The sequence below is a fragment of the Microtus oregoni genome, unplaced genomic scaffold (genome assembly GCF_018167655.1).
Source record: "Microtus oregoni isolate MIOR12 unplaced genomic scaffold, Mior012 000002F_ref0000024, whole genome shotgun sequence".
Classification (NCBI taxonomy): domain Eukaryota; kingdom Metazoa; phylum Chordata; class Mammalia; order Rodentia; family Cricetidae; genus Microtus; species Microtus oregoni.
In genome coordinates, this window is record NW_024543061.1 from 13,290,273 (window position 1) to 13,311,540 (window position 21,268).

The window sequence follows — 21,268 nt, forward strand, 5'->3', positions numbered from 1 at the left end:
CTTGAAAGCCTGAGAGATGGCATCATGAGGCAGATGGTCCTAAAAGAGCAATTAACTCTTCCCCTTCCATCATATTGTCCCCTTTCCTCCAGGTTGTGTCAACCCTGCTCATAAACATAATCCCAGAGGACTACATCCCCCTGAACTTATCTGGAAAGGCAAAAATTGGCAGTAAAGCCTGGGTGAAGGAAACTCCACGGCCTGTCCCTGACTTTGACCCTGACTCCATGTGTGAGTCTCAGGTATGGCTGCTCTTTGTAAAGTTGTTTTCTGTTTCTGGTGGTAGGCAGGTTGATTTAAAATGAATCCAGAAACTGATGCTGTGCCTCAGAAGATGAGTTTTGTCCAAGGTGGTATCCACTTTTGTTTAGGGGTGAGTGGAGAGGGTTGTTCTCTGCCCTCTGGCTCTCATATGAAACTGCTGTTGTTTTGGGAAGGCTTCCCAGAAGCTGGTGCTGATTCTGCAGTGCTTACAGTGTAGAGCCCATGTTTTCTTCAAGGCCTCTGGTGCCTTGAGTTCACCAAATTGCTATGAGGTCTCCAAATCCTTGCTCTAAACATGGAACCAGGCTTGGGGAAGGCCAGTGCTTTGCTGCTATGAGAATACTCCCACCCCAAAGATTTCCAAGGCCCCTATGTTCTTCGTGAGCAAGCATCTCAAGTGTGCAGCTGGCTGTGTATTTTTAACAGGGCCTGCTTTCCTCCGTCCCTCCCTCTTCCCTCTTGCTTTCTTTTTTCTGTGGTTTTGAGTATTGAACCTAGGGTCCCTGATTGCTTAGCGTGAACTGTACCCATGAAGCTCATCCCCTGTCCTGTAGCAGGACTGACAGACGTCCTGTGCAGACCTGGAGCAGCTATTGCTTTTCCCTGAATAGATCAACAACTTAATGTGTGCAATTAAAAACTTAGCCAGTGTGTGTTCATCTCCCTTATTTAAAGTATGTGTTAGTTTCACATAATCCCTCCTTTTTTCCCTGAAGGATTTGAGGCAGGCCACAGTAGAGGGACATGCACAATAAAGCTAATAATTCTTGACTTGTGTGGGTGGCTCTTCCAAGAGATGTCCCCTGCAACCTGACATTAGTAACCCTTCCCTGCACAGGTGATCATCAGGGAAGGGGAGCTGCTCTGTGGAGTGCTGGACAAGGCACACTACGGGAGCTCTGCCTATGGCCTGGTCCACTGCTGCTATGAGATCTATGGGGGTGAGACCAGCGGCAGGGTTCTCACCTGCCTAGCCCGCCTCTTCACTGCCTACCTGCAGCTCTATAGAGGTTTCACCTTGGGTGAGTACTAGGCTCGTGACCCTGGCTCTGCAGACCCTGCGGATGGCATCTAGATCATTTTCTTGGTGGATGTTTAGGCTCTTCCCTTCAGTGCTATCTATCTGACTTTCTGCAGCTACTGTCCCTTTCCCTGCCACGGCACAGAGCAACTCTTCCCATCTCCTCCTATCCTGCTCCTTTCTTCACCTCACCCTTTATGATGGAAAATGCTCCTACACCCAACTCAGAAGCAAAGACCAGACCTAAGCAACTGTCATGCTTGTAGCATTCTGAGCACATGGTACAAACCTGAATGGCTCAAGTGCATCGATGATCCATATGCCATAAAGCTGACAGAGGAAACAAAGCCAAGCTAGGAGCAAGTGGAGCTTTGGGAGAAAGCTGGCCAACCTCATTCCAGCTCTGTTTAGACAGAGGTCATCATTACAAGGATGGCCTGGATGTGTCCTTGTAGCAGGGCCTGCATTTGTGGTTTTGGCTTCCACACAGAGGAATCTTTTCTTCTTCTTTGTGCTCACATGTAGTCTCCAGTTTCCATGCTATTGTACTGGGATTCCAGATGTTTGCTCTAGTTTTTAAATCGTCAGTTGTTGCCTTCCCAATCAAACCTTGGATAAGGTATTCTTAAGTCTATGCCATTCACAGGTGGAAACAAAATATTGTTGGGTTGAAAGGAAATTACTGTTTAGGGTGAGCTGTTCTTCAATCTTTTGGGCCAAAGGATGGGCTTTACTTAATGGATGCAGGTCTTCTACTCTTCTGAGGCAGTGCTGAGGACCACTGTTGCCCACACTTGACATGGTGTGACCTGCACATAGGGCTCCTGGGATACTCACTGCCTCTCTTCCACCACTGAACAGCTTTTTAACCAAAATCTCTAGCCTTTTCACCCCAAACAGATTTATTGGATGTAGCCAGCAGAGTGTAGCTCAAGCCTAGGCTTACTTCCTACCTACATACCTCAATTTTAAGCCTTAATTTTATCTCTTATGAAATGTTTAGACCTTCTTATGCATGCACTGATGTGAACATCACTCTTCCAGATCTTCCTGTGTCTGTGACTCTCAGCTTTGGCTCTGAGTATCACCAAGTTCACAAGCCTGTGAGACATTAGGCCTGGGCCCTGTTGAATTTATCTGTTTGACTTTGCAGGTGTAGAAGACATTTTGGTTAAGCCAGATGCAGACATGAAGAGACAGCGCATCATTGAAGAATCCACCCAGTGTGGGCCCCGGGTAAAGAAGAGGATTGGGAGGCTGACCTGCTGTCCAGGGGCCACTCATCTCACAGATAGAAACCACACCCTCTTTTAGCTACCATCTTCTGTTCCTTTCTTCATTCTAGGCTGTCAGAGCTGCATTGAACCTGCCAGAAGCTGCATCATGTGATGAGATCCAAGGGAAATGGCAGGATGCCCATCTGGGGAAAGACCAGAGGGATTTTAATATGATTGATATGAAGTTCAAGGAGGAAGTGAACCATTACAGCAATGAGATCAACAAGGTTAGCCTAGACATACATTGTAGAAATCCCCATCTTTTTGAATACTGATTTTTGTTGATTTGTTTTTAGTTACATTTTGATTTTCACTCTGGGCCCTTGAGAGTAGGTGAGGTTGGAAGTTGGGTAGGTAGACTGCATCTTTATGAAGAGCTCCGGGTCTCGTTCTCTCCATGAGAGTCTGGGAAGGCCCTAGGTTCCTGCTAAAAAGGGAACAGTTTGTACCACATTTCTAAATGTGTTTACTTTGGAGTTGCTGCATTAAATGGGACTGAAGAAAGAAGCTGCACAGTAGAACCCCAGCACTGTAAATGGGTGAACAGAACGAAGGGGCAGAAGCCACTGCTACTTATGCCGCAGAGCTGGGGTGAATGCCTGGCTTCAAGTTCATGCTGTGCTTTGTACTTGCTGTGGGAACTTCTTTCCATAAGTAATGTGCCTGGGCTCCGAGTTGTTCCTGCCTAGAAGCAGGCATGTGGGGAGCACTGGTTCACAGCGCTTGCAGACAATGCCAAGCCCAGCCTGTGCAGTTCAGAAGGAGAGGGGAATCTGCCTAAGTCAAGATCACAGCTTGCTTCTCCCTGTGCTCCTACCCCAGAGCCTGAACTCCCTACCCTGTGGTTAGGAGAAGCCAGCCTACCTTTCACTCTGCCTGATCAACCCTGGGGCCCAGCCTGAGGAAAGAAAGGACAACATCAGAGTTTGTCTGTGGGTCCCCTTCCTGCCTATCAGCATTCGATTGGTGGCCTAGAAGATAGCGCTCCTCAATAGACGGTTTTATTCGGAGAGCCTTCTAGCACTGCATGGGAAGGTGGGGATCTTGTCCACCAGCACTGACAGAGCACAGCTCCCACTTCCTGCCCTCTTCCAACCCAGGCTCTGCCCCTTCTGTGTTGAATAGGGTGTCTGGATCTCCAGGCAGAACCCATGCCCCCATGCCGTTGTCCCTCAGGATCTCCTGGTGGGGCTTCCTACTTCTCCTGAGCTTGCTGGCAAGTGTGGACATTGTGGTGCACTAGCTCTGGGCATCTAGGCTGAGCTTTTCTGGCCTGCTTCATCAGGACCTCATCTTAGATTTTATTTATTTTTTTGCTTTTTTTTTTTTTTAACCAAAAAAGGGTTTTTTCTATGTAGTCCTGGCTGTCCAGACTTACCTGTAGACCAGGCTTCTGCCTCCTGAGTGTGGGATTAAAGGCATACGCCACCAAGGCAGGCTTAGACTTTATTCTTACCTATTATCTTGTCACTGTTCTATTGCTGTGAAGAGACATCATGACCAAGGCAACTCTTTTTAATTTATTTATTATGTAGACAGTATTCTCGGTATTCTATCTGCATGTGTGCCTGCAGGCCAGAAGAAAGTGCCAGATCTCATTACAGATGGTTGTGAGCCACCATGTGGTTGCTGGGAATTGAACTCAGGACCTTTGGAAGAGCAGGCAGTGCTCTTAACCTCTGAGCCATCTCTCCAGCCCCCAAAGCAACTCTTATAAAGGAAAACATTTAATTGTGGACTTGCTTACAATTTCGGTGGTTAGTTATTATTATCACAGTGGGGAACATCACAGCACACAGACAGACATGTTGCCAGAGAAGTAGCTGAGTGAGTTCTACTTCTTGATGGGTGGGGGAGGAGGGCAGTGACATACTTCCTAATCCTTCTAATCCTCTCAAATAGTGCCACTTCCTAATGACTAAGCATTCAAATAAGTGAATAAGTCTCTGGGGCCATCCTTATTCAAACCACCACATCCAGCTCCTTGTCAGAATCACAGAGTGGATTTGCCAGCCCCACCCTGCTTCTCAGCTTTTTGTTTCCCTTTTTGCTGCCATTTAGCCAGTTAATGAAACTTGGTTCTTTTGAGCATAGCAGAGGGCAGGCACCCATTTGACATTTTAGTGGAAGAATAGTGCCAGATTAGGCTTTCCTTTGTCTTTAATGCAATTTAGCCCTTGGCCATAGATAAAGTCTCTCTCTGGCTTTATTGTTTCTGTGTCATAATTTTGCCTTCTGAACTGACCTGTGTGTTGATTTAACCCACAGGCATGTATGCCTTTCGGTTTGCACAGACAGTTCCCTGAGAACAACCTGCAGATGATGGTGCAGTCGGGAGCCAAAGGGTCAACCGTGAACACAATGCAAGTATGAACAAAAGTACCTTATTCAGTGTGCCAGAGGGGTGGGCTGCTGTCAGGAGTCAGCTTTCTCATTCATTTCTGATTTTAAAACATCTTCAATTCACATAAAACAGATTTGAGAAGACTGAAAAACACTAAAGCATATAGAAACCAGTGCAGGTGTTATCCAGTGTCAGTGCTGTAGGCAGAGCTGATAGAAATAGCAAGTTATATACCACATGGAAATGTATTATAACAGCAGGCATTGTGCTGTGTATATTCATGTTGTATCTACACACCGTGTCTCTGTAAAATTTCAGTATAGATCTTGATGTTGAAATAAGGAGATGACTCAGTCAATAAAGTGTCCACTTCATAAGCCCAAAGACCTGAGTTCAGATCTGTAGAACTCACATAGAAAGCTGGATATAGTAAAAGATGCCTGTAATCCCCTTCTTGCGGGTGGGGGCAGATCCCTGAGGTTCTTTGGCCAGCCAGCCTAACCAAATTGATTAGTCTGAAGTTCAGTGAAAGACCCTGTTTTAAACATAAAGGTGACAAGAGATTAAGGGAGCAGCCAGTGCCAACCTCTAGCCTTCAACAAGTAATACATGATTTCACACTGTCACTCACCACACACGCAGAACCTTATGATGTTGCATGCTCCACTTTTTTCATTTACTATTGCATTGTAAGCATTCGTCTAAGGATCATTTACCTCTTGAGCCTCATTGTCTTCCCAGAGTTCCCTGGTGCTATGGAGTCATTTTCAGAATTCTTAGTACCTGTTGTGATGTGGATTTTTTTGTTTTTCAATCCTGATGACTTTGAGAGGCTCTTAAGGGGCATGTTCCATTGTAGGTAGCACCACGACACAGAGTGGGCTTAAAGACTGAACATCCTGCCAAAAGCCCACTAACCAAGAGGAAATATAGATACATTGCCTCCCCGCCCAGGAGTCTTCACATGCCGTTTCCTAAGCACCCACATGAGTGCATTGACTGGCTCTAGGATTAGTTTTTCCTGTGGATTTCCATTTCTCCATTGGAACTTTTCTTAGTTAGGGTTTATATTGCTGTGATAAAGCAATGTGGGGAGGGGTTTATTTCATCTTACAACTTTCAGGACATACTCCATGGTTAAGGGAAATTAGAGTAGAAACTCAAGGCAGGACCTGGACCAGAAACCACAGAGGAATACTGCTTACCAACTCGTCCCCCATGGCTTGCTCAGTCTGCTGTCTTTTACAGCTCAGGATAACCTGCCCCCAGTGAGCTGGGCCCACCCACATTAATCATTAACAAAGAAACTACACTATAGGCTTGTTTCCAGACAACCTGATGGAGACATTCTCTCAACTGAGGTTTCTTTACCCAGGTAATTCTAGCTTGTGTAAAGTTATTTAAAAACCAACCAGGATAAAACTTCAAGGTCCTTCCAGGTATAATATGATTCTAAGTCTTAGCTTCTTTTCTAAACATCACTTGTTCTCAACTGTCCCCAAAAGTAAAAAGTAAGCCAGAGCCAACTTTTTCCGGAAATGTGCTTCCATGACTTGTTACAACAACTAGGTTGGCCTTCTAGATCTCTTCCTGAATGCTCTCATGAAAGAAAGCTGGAAGTGTTTTCAGATAAAGCATTGTTTAGCACTCACAGAAACCTTGCGTGTCTTTTGTGTTTCCTTCCCCCAGATCTCTTGCCTGCTGGGCCAGATTGAGTTGGAAGGTCGGAGACCCCCTTTGATGGCATCTGGCAAGTCACTACCCTGCTTCGAGCCTTACGAGTTCACCCCCAGGGCTGGTGGCTTCGTCACTGGAAGGTTCCTTACTGGTATCAGGCCTCCTGTATGTGGTATTTTTAGTATTTTTCTCTCAGTTTTAGACCTAGTAGTGGTGAGGCCATGGGACAACAACACCACAAGAACAATCAAGTGGAAAGTGTTAAAGGCTAGACCACAGGTTCCAAGACCACAGCCATCTCGTGGTGGTCCCCACTGTGATACTTGAGCTAGCAGGGTGCTAGCACATAGTAGGCATGTGATAAATGTTTAGTGCAAAAGTGAAAAGAAAGAGCCAGATGTGGTGGCTCTTGCTGTAATCCCAGTATTTGCCCAAGGAAGGAGAATTGTCATGTTTGAGTCCAGCCAAAGCCATAGCCAGCCCTTATCTCAAAAGAAAATGAAAAGATAAGATTGATCTTGGCCTCACCCTTGTCTATGATGTAGCCTCTCAAAGCCAGTTCTTAGCTGCTTCAGAAGCAACTAGAAAAAAGGAGTGTCAGTCACCATGGTGCTCATGTCACTAAAAGGAACATGGTGGAGATTAATTTTTTTTTTTTTTTTTTTTTTTTTTTTGGTTTTTTCGAGACAGGGTTTCTCTGTGGTTTTGGAGCCTGTCCTGGAACTAGCTCTTGTAGACCAGGCTGGTCTCGAACTCACAGAGATCCGCCTGCCTCTGCCTCCCAAGTGCTGGAATTAAAGGCGTGTGCGCCACCACCGCCCGGCTGGTGGAGATTAATTTTATGAAGTCCCCATTTCCCATTCCCTCCCCTCACTTCATAATAGTGGGATATTGTATCAGGTACCTAATTTTGCTTCAGCAAACACATTCTTTAAGGGAATGGCCTTTTGGATGTTAGTCCCTTGTTTCCATGGTGTTGTGTATGTCTAAAAGGATGCCGAATCTAGAGTGAACTATTCCAAGGCTGCTGAGTACTCCACAGGCCCCTCCATTGACCCCACACAAGCATTCCCAGGGTCATCTGTAGCCTATAGGCAAGAGATGATAGTGGGTTGATGTAGTCTAGAATATTTCAGATTCTGAGTTTGAGGCCAGGCTGTTCTACGTAGTGGTTCCAGAATAGCCAGAGTTACACAATAAAGAGACCCTGTCATTGTAGTAGATAGGGTTCACAATCCCTTTATGTGATAAAGTAGAGTAGAGTGGTAAAGAAAATAGTTTGTCCCATGTAATAAGGGATGAGATAGTACCATAAAAGTTTACCTTGAGTTCTCGTTCTCTCTCTCTCTCTCTCTCTCTCTCTCTCTCTCTCAGTGTGTGTTTGCATATTTGCTGATGGATGTTGTAAATGTATTTTTGTGATGGAAGTCAATTTTGGAAAAGCGAGATAAACAAAAATGTTTCAAATTCTGACTTCCACCCTTTAGTGTATCAAATCACTGCGCTGGGATAGCTCACATGTGTAATCCCAACTACAGCTCACAACAGTAATCTCAATTAGTCAGGAGCCTGAAGCAGGAGGATCACAATTGAAGGTCAGTTTGGACTATAAATGAAGTCCTTATCTTAAAACCAGAGAAGTTTGGAAAACACCTTAACTGCAGAATCAAGCATGGGACTTTAGAATGTCATTTGACACTGATATTCTTCTCACTGGAAATCTGGCATGGAGTGTCTTGAGGATGGCAAACTACATATAGGGTTTCTGGCTTCTGGTGCTTTTGATCCACATGTCCAAGGACCACAGAAGTCTTTAGGAGCCATTGGGGTTATGAAAACCAGGGTTCTAGGCTCTAGGAAAGGAAGAGTCTGCATAGCTAGGAGAGGGTGCATAGGGTGGTGTTCACTGCTGCCTTTGAGACCTGGCTCTCACATTTCCGTAGGAGTTCTTCTTTCACTGCATGGCGGGACGAGAAGGCCTGGTGGACACTGCTGTCAAAACCAGCCGATCTGGCTATCTCCAAAGGTAAAAGCACCTGAAGCCTCTGGTGGGTGGAGTTGGTATCCCAGGACCTTGCACTTGTCGTGTGTCACTAAGGGTTCTTTGGATGATAAAATCTCTTTTAAATGTCTCCATGTGTGGCCTGAGACAGAAAATAGCACAGAGTATTTCTGCATTGCTGGTAGAGCTTGCCCTCAGAGGTTTACACAGTAGGTCCTGTGTTCTGCAGGTCTTCTACGTGTGCCCAACCTATGTGCTGCATGTGTCTCAAAATATCTGTGGAAACAAGCCAACATAAACTTATAACCTTACATCAAACATTATGAGCTTCTCTATGCATATATAAAGCTGGTTACACAGTTCTCAGGGCTGAACTTTGTAGATGGCAATATGATGAGCAAGATCAAAAGGTTGGACATGTCTGAGTGGTAATGGTAGCTTGTCCTTTGTTTGAGAATCTCAGCAATCTGGGATAAGTACAGAGTGCTCTAGTAACAGGTGTTCTCTGGGAGGTTCCCAGCCAAGACCTTTTCTTTCCTTTCTGGTAGAAAAGGAGTCAGTACCTTGTTATGGAGATGGATTATAGAGCTTAAACCTAGACAAGCCCAACTCCAGGGACCAGTCATCCAGGCAAGCAAATCCTGCATTCTCATGCCCCATGTCCACCCCCGCACACTGCAGAGTGGGATGGTCAGCCTCTAAGGCTTTTGTCATGGTTCTTCCTGAGCTCGAAGAATGTATGCTTCTGAGAATAATGATGGGAAGGGAGGGGATGGAGACCCCATGCTTCTCTAGCTGCTCTGCTGAGCCCTGCTGGGCAGGGTAACAGGCAGCACAATTCCTTCATGGCTTCCTCTCTATGCCTTTGACATTTCTTCTGTTTCTGAACTCAAGCGTGCACACCCTGTTCCAATCTCTTCCTCCTTGACTCAATGGCATTAGAGAAGGGAGGACAAAAATAACATTGAGTGATCTGTTGGTAAGATGCCCATCTGCAGGGCTGGCAGTGCCCAAGCAGGGTCAGGGAAGTAAGGTCAGTCCCCTTTCTTCCCAGGGGCTTGGATCGCCTAACCAGTTCCTTTGTATGAGCAGAGGCCCTTCGCCCCTCAATTACTCAAGAATACTTGTGTAGTTTAAGAAAAACCAGGAAGTACATGATCAGTATGTGTGAAGTACAGACCTGGGTGTGATAGAATCTCAGCATGGAACCCATAGAAAGAAGAGGGAACAGCAGGTTGTTGGAGTTTCTCACTGAACAGAAGAGCAGCAGCCGGTGGGGCAGAGGTCACACTGGGGCAAACCTCACAGGATTCACTTGCCAGTGAGAGCTCCTGAGAACTCAGGAATGAGGAGCACAGGGCAGGCTTCAGGGCGGGGATAGTCGGGAAGACACAGAACTGCTTGCTGAAGTGTTTAGGCCCGAGAGGCAGTGCAGATCTAAGTTAATAGGAAGTAGAAAGAGCGCTGTTGCAGAGAGGGGAATATGGCTGCCTGTGGTGTGGCAGCAGGAGATCCCAAGCAGGCATGTCAATAGGCCTGGAGCTCAGGAAAGAAGTCTAGAGATGTGGCACAAGGGGCAGCTGCTGGGACCTGTGAGGCCAGCATAGCAGAGGGCCAAAGACCGACACCACCGCCATGGGTAGTAAAGGGAAAGCTGGTGTTTGGCACCACCTTGCTAGGCTCTGAGTCAAGCATGAAAACTGGTGGCCAGAACTGACCTCTACCCTTCCAGCTTGGGTTGAATGCCAGAGGAGAGCAAACAGGGTCTTGGGAAACTGCAACAGACATTGAGTTGTGACCAGGACAGAAAGCAAAAGCAGGTAAAAAAAAAAAAAAAAAAAAAAGCCAGTCGCTACGAGAGGACTGAAGATGAAGGCTTTCAGATTAAGGACATCTTGTCAGCATTTAGTTCTTATGATGCCCCTTGTTTTCTTGGTCAGCTCTACACTGATCTCTCTTTGCTTTGGCTGCCTGTGATTCCAAGGATGCCCTTAGAGCTCTGAGATACAGAAGAGTGAAAGGGTGAAGGACAGCCCCAGCAGCTGGGCTTGATGGGAGCCTCGCTCTGGGAGTGTGGCAGCCAGACCACTGGAAAACTGGCAGGAAATGTAGCTTCTCGCTGAGGGATGTTAGATCCCAGGGCATTGGAAGTGGTCCATCCTAGAGTTGTGTTTATCTGGTACAGCAGTCCCCTTTTTTCCCCTTTACTGTCACCAGGTCCTCTCGGGCCTCCTGGGGGTGTTTGCTCTGTGGACACTGAACGGGGTGTTTCTTCACAGGTGTATCATCAAGCACCTGGAAGGGCTGGTCATCCAGTATGATCTGACAGTCCGTGATAGCGACGGCAGCGTGGTACAGTTCCTATATGGGGAGGATGGCCTGGACATCCCCAAGACACAGTTCCTGCAGCCCAAGCAGTTCCCCTTCCTGGCCAGCAACTATGAGGTAAGGTCTCACCCTTGTGCCTGTGAGTGATGACTAGTCTCGCCACTCCATCTGTGTGACCACTGAGAAAAGCTGGAAGTTTGAAAAGCCCCCATCATTGTCCTGAAGCATCTGATATCTTCAAAGCTCCTGCTTAGGCCATGACAATACATATCTGTGGAATAGTAGCTGCTTTTGGGGTCAGTGGGTACTTTCTTGGTTCTTGGTTCTAGGACTGTAGTAGCACCCTGTCCAGTTGACAGCTGAGGCAACTAAAAGAGTAGCTAACTGGTAAGAGGTGGGGCAAGGCTTTGAATTCAGGCCTACTTTACACACATCTGTAACTTACATATTCCTTACTGCCAAGTAATGCAGATTGGGGAGCTGAAACCATCATGAGCTGTCCAGGACTTAGTGTTGTTTTGGGGGGTGGGATGGGGTAGGGAGTGTTTCAAGGTATCGCTCTGTATCCCTGGCTGTCCTGGAACTCACTTTATAGACCATGCTGGCCTTGAACTCAGAGATCTGCATGCCTCTGCCTCCTAGGATTAAAGGCATGTGCCATTAGGCACGTTTGCCAGGCAGGATGAAGATCTCACTCTTGGCTGGGCCCTGCCTTTCTGGCACCTGTCTTGCTACCCAGGCTGTCTTTTCCTCTCCCTAGTCCTGCTCTGAATGAGCTGCCTTCTCTTCTGATAGTGAGGACTTTTCTCCCCCAATGAGTGCTTGATCCCTCCAAGAGGCACTGAGGACTCTTGTGCACCTTGGGCCCCTTGAAGTCAGCAGTGTGACCAACCTTTCACGCTGTCGTCTTGTCTGTGTGATTTGTCTTCTTAGGTGATAATGAAGTCCAAGCATCTTCAGGAAGTTTTATCCAGAGCAGATCCCCAGAAAGTGCTCCGCCACTTCAAAGCCATTAAGAAATGGCATAGCAAGCATTCCAGTGCCCTGCTGCGAAGAGGCGCCTTCCTGAGTTTTTCCCAGAAGATTCAGGCAGCTGTGAAAGCCTTGAACCTAAAGGGCAAGAACGAGAATGGCCGCAGCCCAGAAACCCAGCAGGTAACATGGGGAGGTTGTGTCCACAGTGCCTGGCGTGTTCAGGCCCCAGCTAGAGAAGGATAAGGGATTGCTCTGTAATAAAGAATGATATTTTTACTATTTTCTGATCGGTTTACCTTTATAAGTTACTTGGCCTTTTTCCTTTGCAGCTCTAGGCAGTTTGGATGCTCAACTTACTAGACCTGGATGGAGGTGGGGGTTCCTTGGACTTCCCACAGGACAGGGAACCCTGATTGCTTTTTGGGCTTGGGGGGGGGACTTAATTGGGGGAGGGAGAGGGAAATGGGAGGCGGTGGCTGGGAAGAGACAGAAATCTTTAATAAATAAATAAATTTAATAAAAAAAAAAGAATGATATTAGTCAAGATGCCAGTGGCAGCCATGTGAAACTCTAACTAGGAGACTCAGTAGAGGCTATGAGTTGCAGAGCTTGAGGGAATTACTCGGGCTGGTGGTTGGGGTTCTTCACCACACCAGGCATGAGGGTCAAGGAGACCAGTCTAGAAGTGGAGAGGGAAGGCAGCTGTGGGCAGAGCTCTGTTAGAGAGAGGCCAGCCTGGGTAGGGAAGAGAGGTGCTAACTGGCATTTGGTAGTCGCCTCACTCCTAGTGTCCTAGTTGCCTGGGACAGTTCTTTGCCTCTTATCAGACCACAATCATGAGCACTGCCCATTTGACAGTAAATAATGATGTCCTGCCCCTACTGTGCTTCAGACCGGCCAGGATGAATTGCCAAAAGCATCCTGGTCAACAGCATGCTGTGGGACAGAGTCTGTGCCCCTGGTTTAAGTGTCGAGGTACTTTAGATTTCCGCCTCGCACTGCTCTCTGCTTTCATCTTCTCGTGCCACTGGCTGTGCCTTCCCACCTAGCTAAGACATGCCTTGCTGTCTGTTCAGATGTTGCAGATGTGGTATGAACTAGATGAGCAGAGCCGATGGAAATACCAGAAGAGGGCTGCTCCTTGTCCCGACCCTAGCCTGTCTGTGTGGCGCCCAGACATCTACTTTGCGTCTGTGTCTGAAACATTTGAAAAAAAAATTGATGACTACACTCAGGAGTGGGCAGCTCAAGCAGAGAGGAGTTACAAGAAATCAGAGCTTTCTCTAGACAGGTGAGGATGTTGATCAGTGTCATGGTGGGTGGGTCTCCTGACCCTCTCCAGAAGAGGAAGGCAGCCTCTACCTGCCTCCCAGAAGGTGACAATTGCCTTCGAAAGCACCTGGAAGAACATGTATGGACATGTAGCTCTGTGGCTTCCTGCACATGTGCACTGCCCTCCACACAGAGTTGTTCATACACATCCCAGTTTGTGAGAGTGAAGAGAGTGAAGGTAGTGCAGGTACATGTGATGTGATCTCCACATACAAGTGGACACCCCTACCTCTGGCTGCTTGGTAAGCCTGAACCTGTTTTCAGTTTGCACAGCAAGAAGTGTAGGCTTCTCCAAGCCTCTCTTGCTAGTGGGGGAGGGGATGTGAGTGGTCCCTAAAGTAACCACTGCTGAGAGACCTGTGTCTGGCCTGGCAAGGACACTTGATATTCTCGTGGCAAACCTGAATAATTCAAACAAGGAACCAGCTAGGGCTCTGGTTTCTGGTGGTGTGGTGGGCAGTCCAATACTTGTTCTTGATTTCTTCTGTCCCCTTCTGTCTCCAGCCTGAGAACCTTACTGCAGCTAAAGTGGCAGCGCTCCCTGTGTGACCCAGGCGAGGCTGTTGGCCTACTGGCTGCCCAGAGCATCGGGGAGCCCTCCACACAGATGACACTGAACACCTTCCACTTTGCAGGCAGAGGCGAGATGAATGTCACTCTGGGCATTCCAAGGTATGGGGGAACGAGGGTGCACACTGTACAGTTGTGAGGTCTGTGGTGCCCCTGAGAAAGGGACAGGGAAGGGAGCTGGTGAGTGAGAGATTATGTCTTCTCTAGTCTGGATCCTCAGTTGAAATTTTGGAGTGTATTTGGAGCCAGAGTGCTTTCTGTGGCTAGATGTTTAGATCCCTTTTTATCACTCCGCCACTTCCTTCATCAAGTTAGCAGAAATGCTAATGAGACCGTACACACAAGAACATTGTTAACACTCCAGCACAGTGCCCCCTGATCTCCCAACTCCAGGAGTGCCATTTCTGTGGCCTTGGCCCTTTAGGTACTTGTTTGTACACGCAGTGTGATGATTTCTGAGAAAGCAGAAAGTGTGGCCCTCAGTCCTGGCATTCAAGTCATTCCATTGCAGGGAGATTGACTCTGGGTGGCTTCCCTAACCTCCCAACACGAGGGTCTTCACCCATGACTGCAGGAGGCTGAGCCCACAGACTGTGGGGTTGGTAAGGCTGGTCTAGTTTAGTCTTTCCTCTCTCTCATCTGTTTGGTTAGCTCCAGCTGCCAAGTGCTGAGAACAGTGAAGGAAGCAGGCCTTAGATCTAACTCTGCATGCCGAGCCAGTACTGCAGGGAGGAGTCTGACAAAACATATTCCCCTGTAATAAATATCCCAGGGCTTCTCATACCACAGACAAACTGCCATCTTTAAAAGAGGCTTCAGGTAAACAAGATTTGGTTATATCTCATGAGATGTGTCCTTATTCTTTGACAGACTGAGGGAGATTCTCATGGTGGCCAGTGCCAACATCAAGACACCCATGATGAGTGTGCCTGTGTTCAACACCAAGAAAGCATTGAAGAGAGTGAAGAGCCTAAAGAAGCAGCTCACCAGGGTGTGCCTGGGGGAGGTAACTGTTTCTCATACTGGATTACACACTGGGTGGAGGTCTAATCCTGCTGCCCAGGCATCTTCTGCCGGAGAGATAGACACTGTCTCTGCCAGGCACTGAGCAGGAAGAAGCTTTGAAGGTCATTGTCAGTTCCATAGCACCTGCCTGATGGATGCAGTAAGAATGAGCCCTGGGTTAACTTAGCAGACCCCAGGAGATGACCACAGGAGGCGCTGTACTCCCCGACACACCCCAAGGATTTGTACAGAGTTTGGGGCTATGGCCGCAGCTGCCTCAGACGTGGTATCTTGTGACCCACGTGCAGGACAGTCACCTGGGGCCTGTGTTCATCTGGTCCTAGGTATTGCAGAAAGTCGATGTCCAAGAGTCCTTCCATATGGGAGAAAAACAGAACAAATTCCGGATGTATGAGCTCCGGTTTCAGTTCCTGCCACATGCATATTACCAGCAGGAGAAGTGCCTGAGACCTGAGGACATCTTGCACTTCATGGAAACCAGGTCAGGACTTCACTATGTTCATCTTTGACCTTGACCCATGAAGCACTCCTGGCGTGATCCCACAAAGGAAGTGTTTTAGAAAACAGTAGGCCCTGCCACCTAATATTGAGCCCTTACCCCAATCTGGCCTGTTAGTGAGACCCTTCTGAGTCACTTGTCATTCCCTCTGCTTGTCTTGGATTGATGAGTCCTCTCTAGTTTATGGTATAACATATGGAAGGAGCCCCTTCCCTGTGGTGCTTCTGTGGTTCAGACCAGCACATGGTATAGAGTTGGATGCCGTGTGATTCCAGACTGTAATGTGGTTCCTCATGTATTTCTAGTCTGCTGATAGGAAACCAGTGGCCTGTTGTTTTTAAAGTTCTTCTGTAGTGGATCCTCAGCTTAAAAATTCTGGTTTCTATCAGGTACGGAGAATGAACTTCCGTTTTCTCTCAAGTTCAGGTTACTGCTGTGTATTTGAAAGCATAGGCCATAATGCTGAGTGTACAAGGTCAGAAGGGTGGCTTGCCCCTGACCCTGATGGTGGTGAAGCGGGTTGGGAGGCCACTAGCAGAGTGTGGAACTTATTTCAGGAGGTTGGCTCTCATGTGCAAAAATGTGGGCCAGGGTGTCCATATCTTCTGTTTTAAAACATGAAAAGCTTGCCTCCTCTTGTCTTGTGTTACGTGCTTTTTTTTTTTGGTTTTGTTTTGTTTTGTTGGGGAGAGGGAGAGAAAGGAAATCAGACTCCTAACGTTTAAGTCTCAGCAGCTAGTAAATACACTTTTAGGCAAAAGAGATGCTATCGTTAACAGGATACAGCCATAGGCCCCTGACCACTGCCTTTAATGTAGACAGGATCCCAGAGCTGCTAACTTATAGAGAACCAGGCCAGCAAGATGGCTCAGTGGGTAAAGAAACATGCTACCAAACTTGACATTTGATCCCTGGGATCTCATAGAGTGGAAGGAAAGAACTGAGTCTCAAAAATTGTCTGTTGACAGTTTGCCCCATTTCTCTTCACCCAGAAGCTTTAGCTGCCAAGCAGGTAAGACACCATGAGGCACATGCCAGCTGAACTTAGAGTTCTGTCTACCCTGTGGGAGTAAAGACAGTAAGACATTTTTTAAAGAAAGATTTATATGTATTATTTTAATTATGTCTGTATGTGTGTGTCTGTGGGTACGGGCATGATCCAAAGAGGCCAGAGATGTCAGATCTCCCTGGTACTGGGCTTACAGGTAACATAGGTTCTCTAGCCTTTGGAAGAGCCGCAAGTGCTCTTAACCACTGAGCCATCACATCAGTTCCTATACCACGTTTTTGTTTGTTTCTTCCCAGCAAGTGACAGCTATGGCTGTTCTCAGCAGTGAAGTACTTTTTCAGCTCTTAGGCATGTTTTGCTTGCACACTTGAAAAGCTGTGATAAACAAGGCCTTGTGTACTCCGACACTTTGGACAGAAGTACTCTTCATGACTCTGTAGCAGGCCTCTGAGGTCTCAGGCCAATAAAAGTAAGAGCAGCCTGTAATCTGGGCTGCGGTTTTAGAGTTCTTTGTCAGCCCAGGCAGTGAGTGACTCAACCACTTATGGCCTGAGAGCTCACAGGAAATGGAAGAGGGCATGAGAGCCCTCCCCCTGTGCTGTTTTTCCTTCCTTCCCTTCGCCTCCTGCCTCTGCCACCTCTTTTCCTTTTCTCCTCCTCATCTGTGGGATCAGGAGTTTGTTTGTTTTAATGCATAGTGGAAAGAAAAGGAAGAATAATGGGGACACGGAAGCCCAGGTGGTCTTAGGTATCTCCTCCACAGGCACCTATCACTTTTACTATTTGTGTGACTAACCTACAAGAATGGGCCAGAGTGCTAAAGTAGAAAGAGCACTGAACTAAGACTCAAGGACCGTAGGTTCTGGCTCCTGCCCCACCAGAGACTTAACCCTACAGCCCCTCCTGCAATCTGAGCCACTGAGCAGAAACCGACTCTTGAAGCAGTAGGTGGGGAGGATTTTTTGACAGGCACTTTTGGAGGCATCGAAGGGTCATGTTCCCAGTTCATAATTGTTTCTGTGGGGTGGGTGGGTCCTCTGCCATATGCCTCTCTGGTTCCTTTCATTTGCCACACTGACAAATAGCATGACCTTCAAAGAGCATTCACTGAGGGTCGTGACCCCCTTGCTCTTAGACCATCACTGAAGAGCACGTTGACAGCACCTCAGGAAAACACTGTACATTGCTACGCCCCATTCAGAAGCACCTAGCTCGTCCACCTTCACCCATGTTCTCAATAGTTCTGGACACCAAAAGGTGTTTTAGAGGAGTTACATCCTCGCTTCATCCTAGCCTTGGAGGATGGTAGCAGATTGGGAATGTTGCTTAGAATACAGATACCAAAGGATGCCTGAGAGTAGGAAGAGAGGGACAACAAGAAACCTCAGAGCTGGGTGTCCACATGAGACAGGCAGAGGCACTGACGATAGGGAGAACCTAGCCTCAGGGAGAAGCACCTGTCTGCCTTGTTCCACCCTAAGTGGTTCCTCATAGCATATGAGATCTGGGCTCTCACATCTTCAGTGTCCACTCTTTCCACTTAGATTGTGTCTTTCCAAAGTCATCCCTGCCTCCTCTTTTCTGACTCTCCTACCCCCCTTCCTCAGCATCTGGTGAGCAAGCTTGTCAGTGGCTTAGTGGGTCTCAACAAAACCATACACTCTTTAAAAAGGCAAACAGGAGGGGGTGGCTGGAGAAATGGAACGGAGGTTAAGAGACCACAGTAGAGGTCCAGGTTTGCTTCCCAGCATCCGCATGGTGGTTTACAAGCATCTGTAACTCCAGGTCCAGGGAATTTGATGCCCTCTTCTGGACTCCATGGGTATCAGGCACACACGTGGTGCCCATACATACATGCAGGCAAACACTGAACACATAAAATAAGTACATCTTTAAAAATGGGAGGGGAGAGGGAGGAGGGAGTGAACTGGGATTGGTATTTAAAAAGATTGTTTTTAAAAAAATATAAAATGTGGGTAGGGAAATGACATTCTTTAGGATTTAATGATCAAAATATTTGACCTCCTGCTTCTCAAAGTAAGACTCCATGCTTCTTGGGGGCTGGGAGCCTATCTTTTCATCATTCTCTTTACCTACAGGACTAGTGTGGGTTTAGGCGCAGGGTTGGACTCAGAATATAGAATGGATGAATGCAAGGGTTGGGGTAAGAACTAATATTTTGTAAAATTAAAAGCAGTTCAATTTGGGATGGTCTGAGTGCCTGATTAGGGAATGGAGATTATAAAAATGGCAAGATAGAGATGGGGCAAGCTGAAAGACTGAGGCACCCTTAAAATAGGGAGCTTGGGAGGGATGGGGGTGATGAGTGTTTGCAGTTAGGTTTGCTTCTGATCTGTGTATGATTCTGTACCACAAAGCCTGCTGCACTACCTTTTGAAGTTCTAGTGCACTTTAAAGCCTTCTCTCATTCAGTTGATGGGGTTTGCATATATGAGGCTGGGGGTTCCTTTGACCCAGCCAGACCTACTTTCTTGAGATACTGCAGGTGTCTGGGATGGGACAGGCTGTCCCAGGCAGGGTGGGTTCCCATCTCCTACAATTGGTTCTGCTGTGCTGATTAGAATGTAGTGCAGTGGCACCAACAACTATCAGTTACCAAATGTAAGCTCTACCAAGCCTTAGGGAAAGTGTCTGATGCTTCTTAGAACAAGTGTACACCATACATATTAAAACCCGCATTGTCCAGACAAGCAAATCAAAATGTGCAGGAATCACTCTAGTCTAGGAGTTGCAGAGTATGTATCCAGAGGAAGCAGGCTAGAGTGTAGGACTGATGTTCTTTCTGACAGATCAAGTGGGAGAAGGTAGAGGAAGGTAGGAGAAACTGGCCTTAGTCCTTTGTGCTAGCTCCCGTGCCAATCGCTCAGCATCGAGAGGGTAGGGTACACTTATCCTGACGGGACTGCATGGCTTTCTTCTCATACAGATTCTTTAAACTACTAATGGAAGCCATCAAAAAGAAGAATAGCAAAGCATCGGCCTTCAGAAGTGTGAATACTAGAAGGGCTACACAGAAGGACCTTGATGACGCGGAGGACTCCGGGAAGAACCGGGTGAGCAAGTGCTAGAGACCCCTTACGAAGTGCATAGGACTCATCCTAAGTCTGAGAGGCATGAAAGACTCCCATGTCTCCAGGGGCCGTGTCATGACAGTTCTCAGCACTCTACAAGATTCTTCTTGACACTAGCCCATCTTTCCACACACCTCAGCATTATCTGCTGCTCTTGGCCTGCAAGCTGCACTCACTCCCAGGCGTGGTGGACCAGGCCAGGGAGGGTGCCAGCAATATGGTTTGCCCAGCTCTGGGTCGGACCTACAGACATCCATCTCTGATCTCAGGGGCTGCCTGTAAGAAGTTTCCATCCCAAAGATGGTGTGCACTGAGCCTTTGAACGTCCTTGTTCTGGTCTCATTTTTCTCTGCATTTAACTTTGCCCAAACCATCAAGGCCTAGAAATGTGATTTGAAGCAGAGAAGTTGAACCTCAGTGACAAAAGAGAAGGAGCAGAAAAAACTGTTGGTAGCAAAGCAGGGGAGGTAGAAGTGGACCAGGTAAGGGGCAGTGTAGGAGGTCCCTAAGGCCAGGGACTAGCACTACCTAGCGCTGTAAGCAGAGGCCAGTGCTGATGCAGTGAGCCTACCTGGGTGAGGTATCACATGTACTGGGAATTCCCTGCCTGGCTCTGTGCCACCTGTCTTTGGGCATATCTAGATCAGAGAAAGTGCTAGGTTCCTCCTGTCCTGTGGCTTTGCCATTTTACTAACTCAAGCACAGATTGACATGGGTTGTATTTAACCATCTGCCCAGTCTTGACTTAGCCAGAAAGAGGCTTAGAAACTTGAAACTAAGGCCAGGAAGAGAAAGACAGCTTTTCTTCCTTGCCTCCACTAACATTGTTGGAGCAATATTTTTATCATCTTGTAATGATTTGAGGTGGCCCTCTACCACTAAACTGCATCCCTAATCCCTTTTTTAAAAGTTAAGGAGTAAATAGGAAAGAGTACTGAAGTATATATATATGACGTGAAAGTGGAAGGAGGAAATGTGTGGTGAGCCATAGGATCTAATGAACGAGCAAGGAGGAAAGATGGAGAGGGCAACGAAGGGGGAAGTGTACCGAGAGTACTCAGGCGCTAAACAAAGCCCACCGCTGTGTATGCTACCTAAAGGTAATTTCTAAAAACTCTTGACTGGGTGGTGGTGACCCACACTTTTAATCCCAGTACTGAGGAGGCAGAGGTAGGGGATCTCTGCGTTCAAGTCTAGGATGGTCTACAGAGTGAATTCCAGAACAGCCAGGGCTACCTAGAGAAACCTTGTCTTGAAAAAACAAACAAAAAAAAAAACCTCTTAAACCTGAAAGACTTCGCAGGTGCATGTAAAAGTGAAAGGGAAAAAAGCTAAAGGGGAAAAAAAGGTTTGCAAACCCAAGGCTAGATGAGTAGACACTGGGTAGATGGACTGGGTTAGGTAGCAGGTGGGTAGTGGACTGATGGACAAGTGGGAAGGTGGATTGGATAGATCATTAAGTAAAAGCGTCATTGGGTGGACAGATGGATTCTCTGACTACTGATTATTGGGAATCACTATTTTTCTCCTTACTCTCAAACTACAGAGAGAGGAAGAAGGGGATGAAGAGGAGGAGGGGAACATTGTGGATGCTGAAGCTGAGGAGGGCGATGCAGATGCTTCTGACACCAAACGCAAGGAGAAGCAAGAGGAGGAGGTGAGGGCTGCTGTCTTAGTGCAGGGGCTGTGCTCACACCTCAGGAATTCTCCCTGACCTAGAGGCTATACCTCTCTGTCGTGATTGGACCCCACCAGAAGATTGAAGTAAGACCTGTCTGTCCAGCATACCTCTTGATTGAGCAGACAGGACTTTCCTTGAATCTGGTTAACCCTGGATACAAGTCAGACTCAA

At 47.3% G+C, this 21,268-nt stretch overlaps 1 protein-coding gene across 1 annotated transcript in view; it reads left to right on the plus strand.

The window, feature by feature from the left end:
• Polr1a (RNA polymerase I subunit A) overlaps window positions 1–21,268 on the plus strand; it is a 64,191-nt gene that overhangs the window by 38,090 nt on the left and 4,833 nt on the right. The window contains exons 15-29 of the mRNA XM_041639341.1: window positions 93–242; window positions 1,103–1,286; window positions 2,439–2,521; window positions 2,631–2,789; window positions 4,831–4,929; window positions 6,596–6,748; window positions 8,527–8,609; window positions 10,865–11,030; window positions 11,847–12,068; window positions 12,965–13,179; window positions 13,725–13,892; window positions 14,661–14,796; window positions 15,140–15,297; window positions 19,272–19,398; window positions 20,963–21,073. Of these exons, the coding sequence (XP_041495275.1) occupies window positions 93–242; window positions 1,103–1,286; window positions 2,439–2,521; window positions 2,631–2,789; window positions 4,831–4,929; window positions 6,596–6,748; window positions 8,527–8,609; window positions 10,865–11,030; window positions 11,847–12,068; window positions 12,965–13,179; window positions 13,725–13,892; window positions 14,661–14,796; window positions 15,140–15,297; window positions 19,272–19,398; window positions 20,963–21,073 (2,214 nt within the window). The remainder of the gene's footprint in view (window positions 1–92; window positions 243–1,102; window positions 1,287–2,438; window positions 2,522–2,630; window positions 2,790–4,830; window positions 4,930–6,595; window positions 6,749–8,526; window positions 8,610–10,864; window positions 11,031–11,846; window positions 12,069–12,964; window positions 13,180–13,724; window positions 13,893–14,660; window positions 14,797–15,139; window positions 15,298–19,271; window positions 19,399–20,962; window positions 21,074–21,268) is intronic.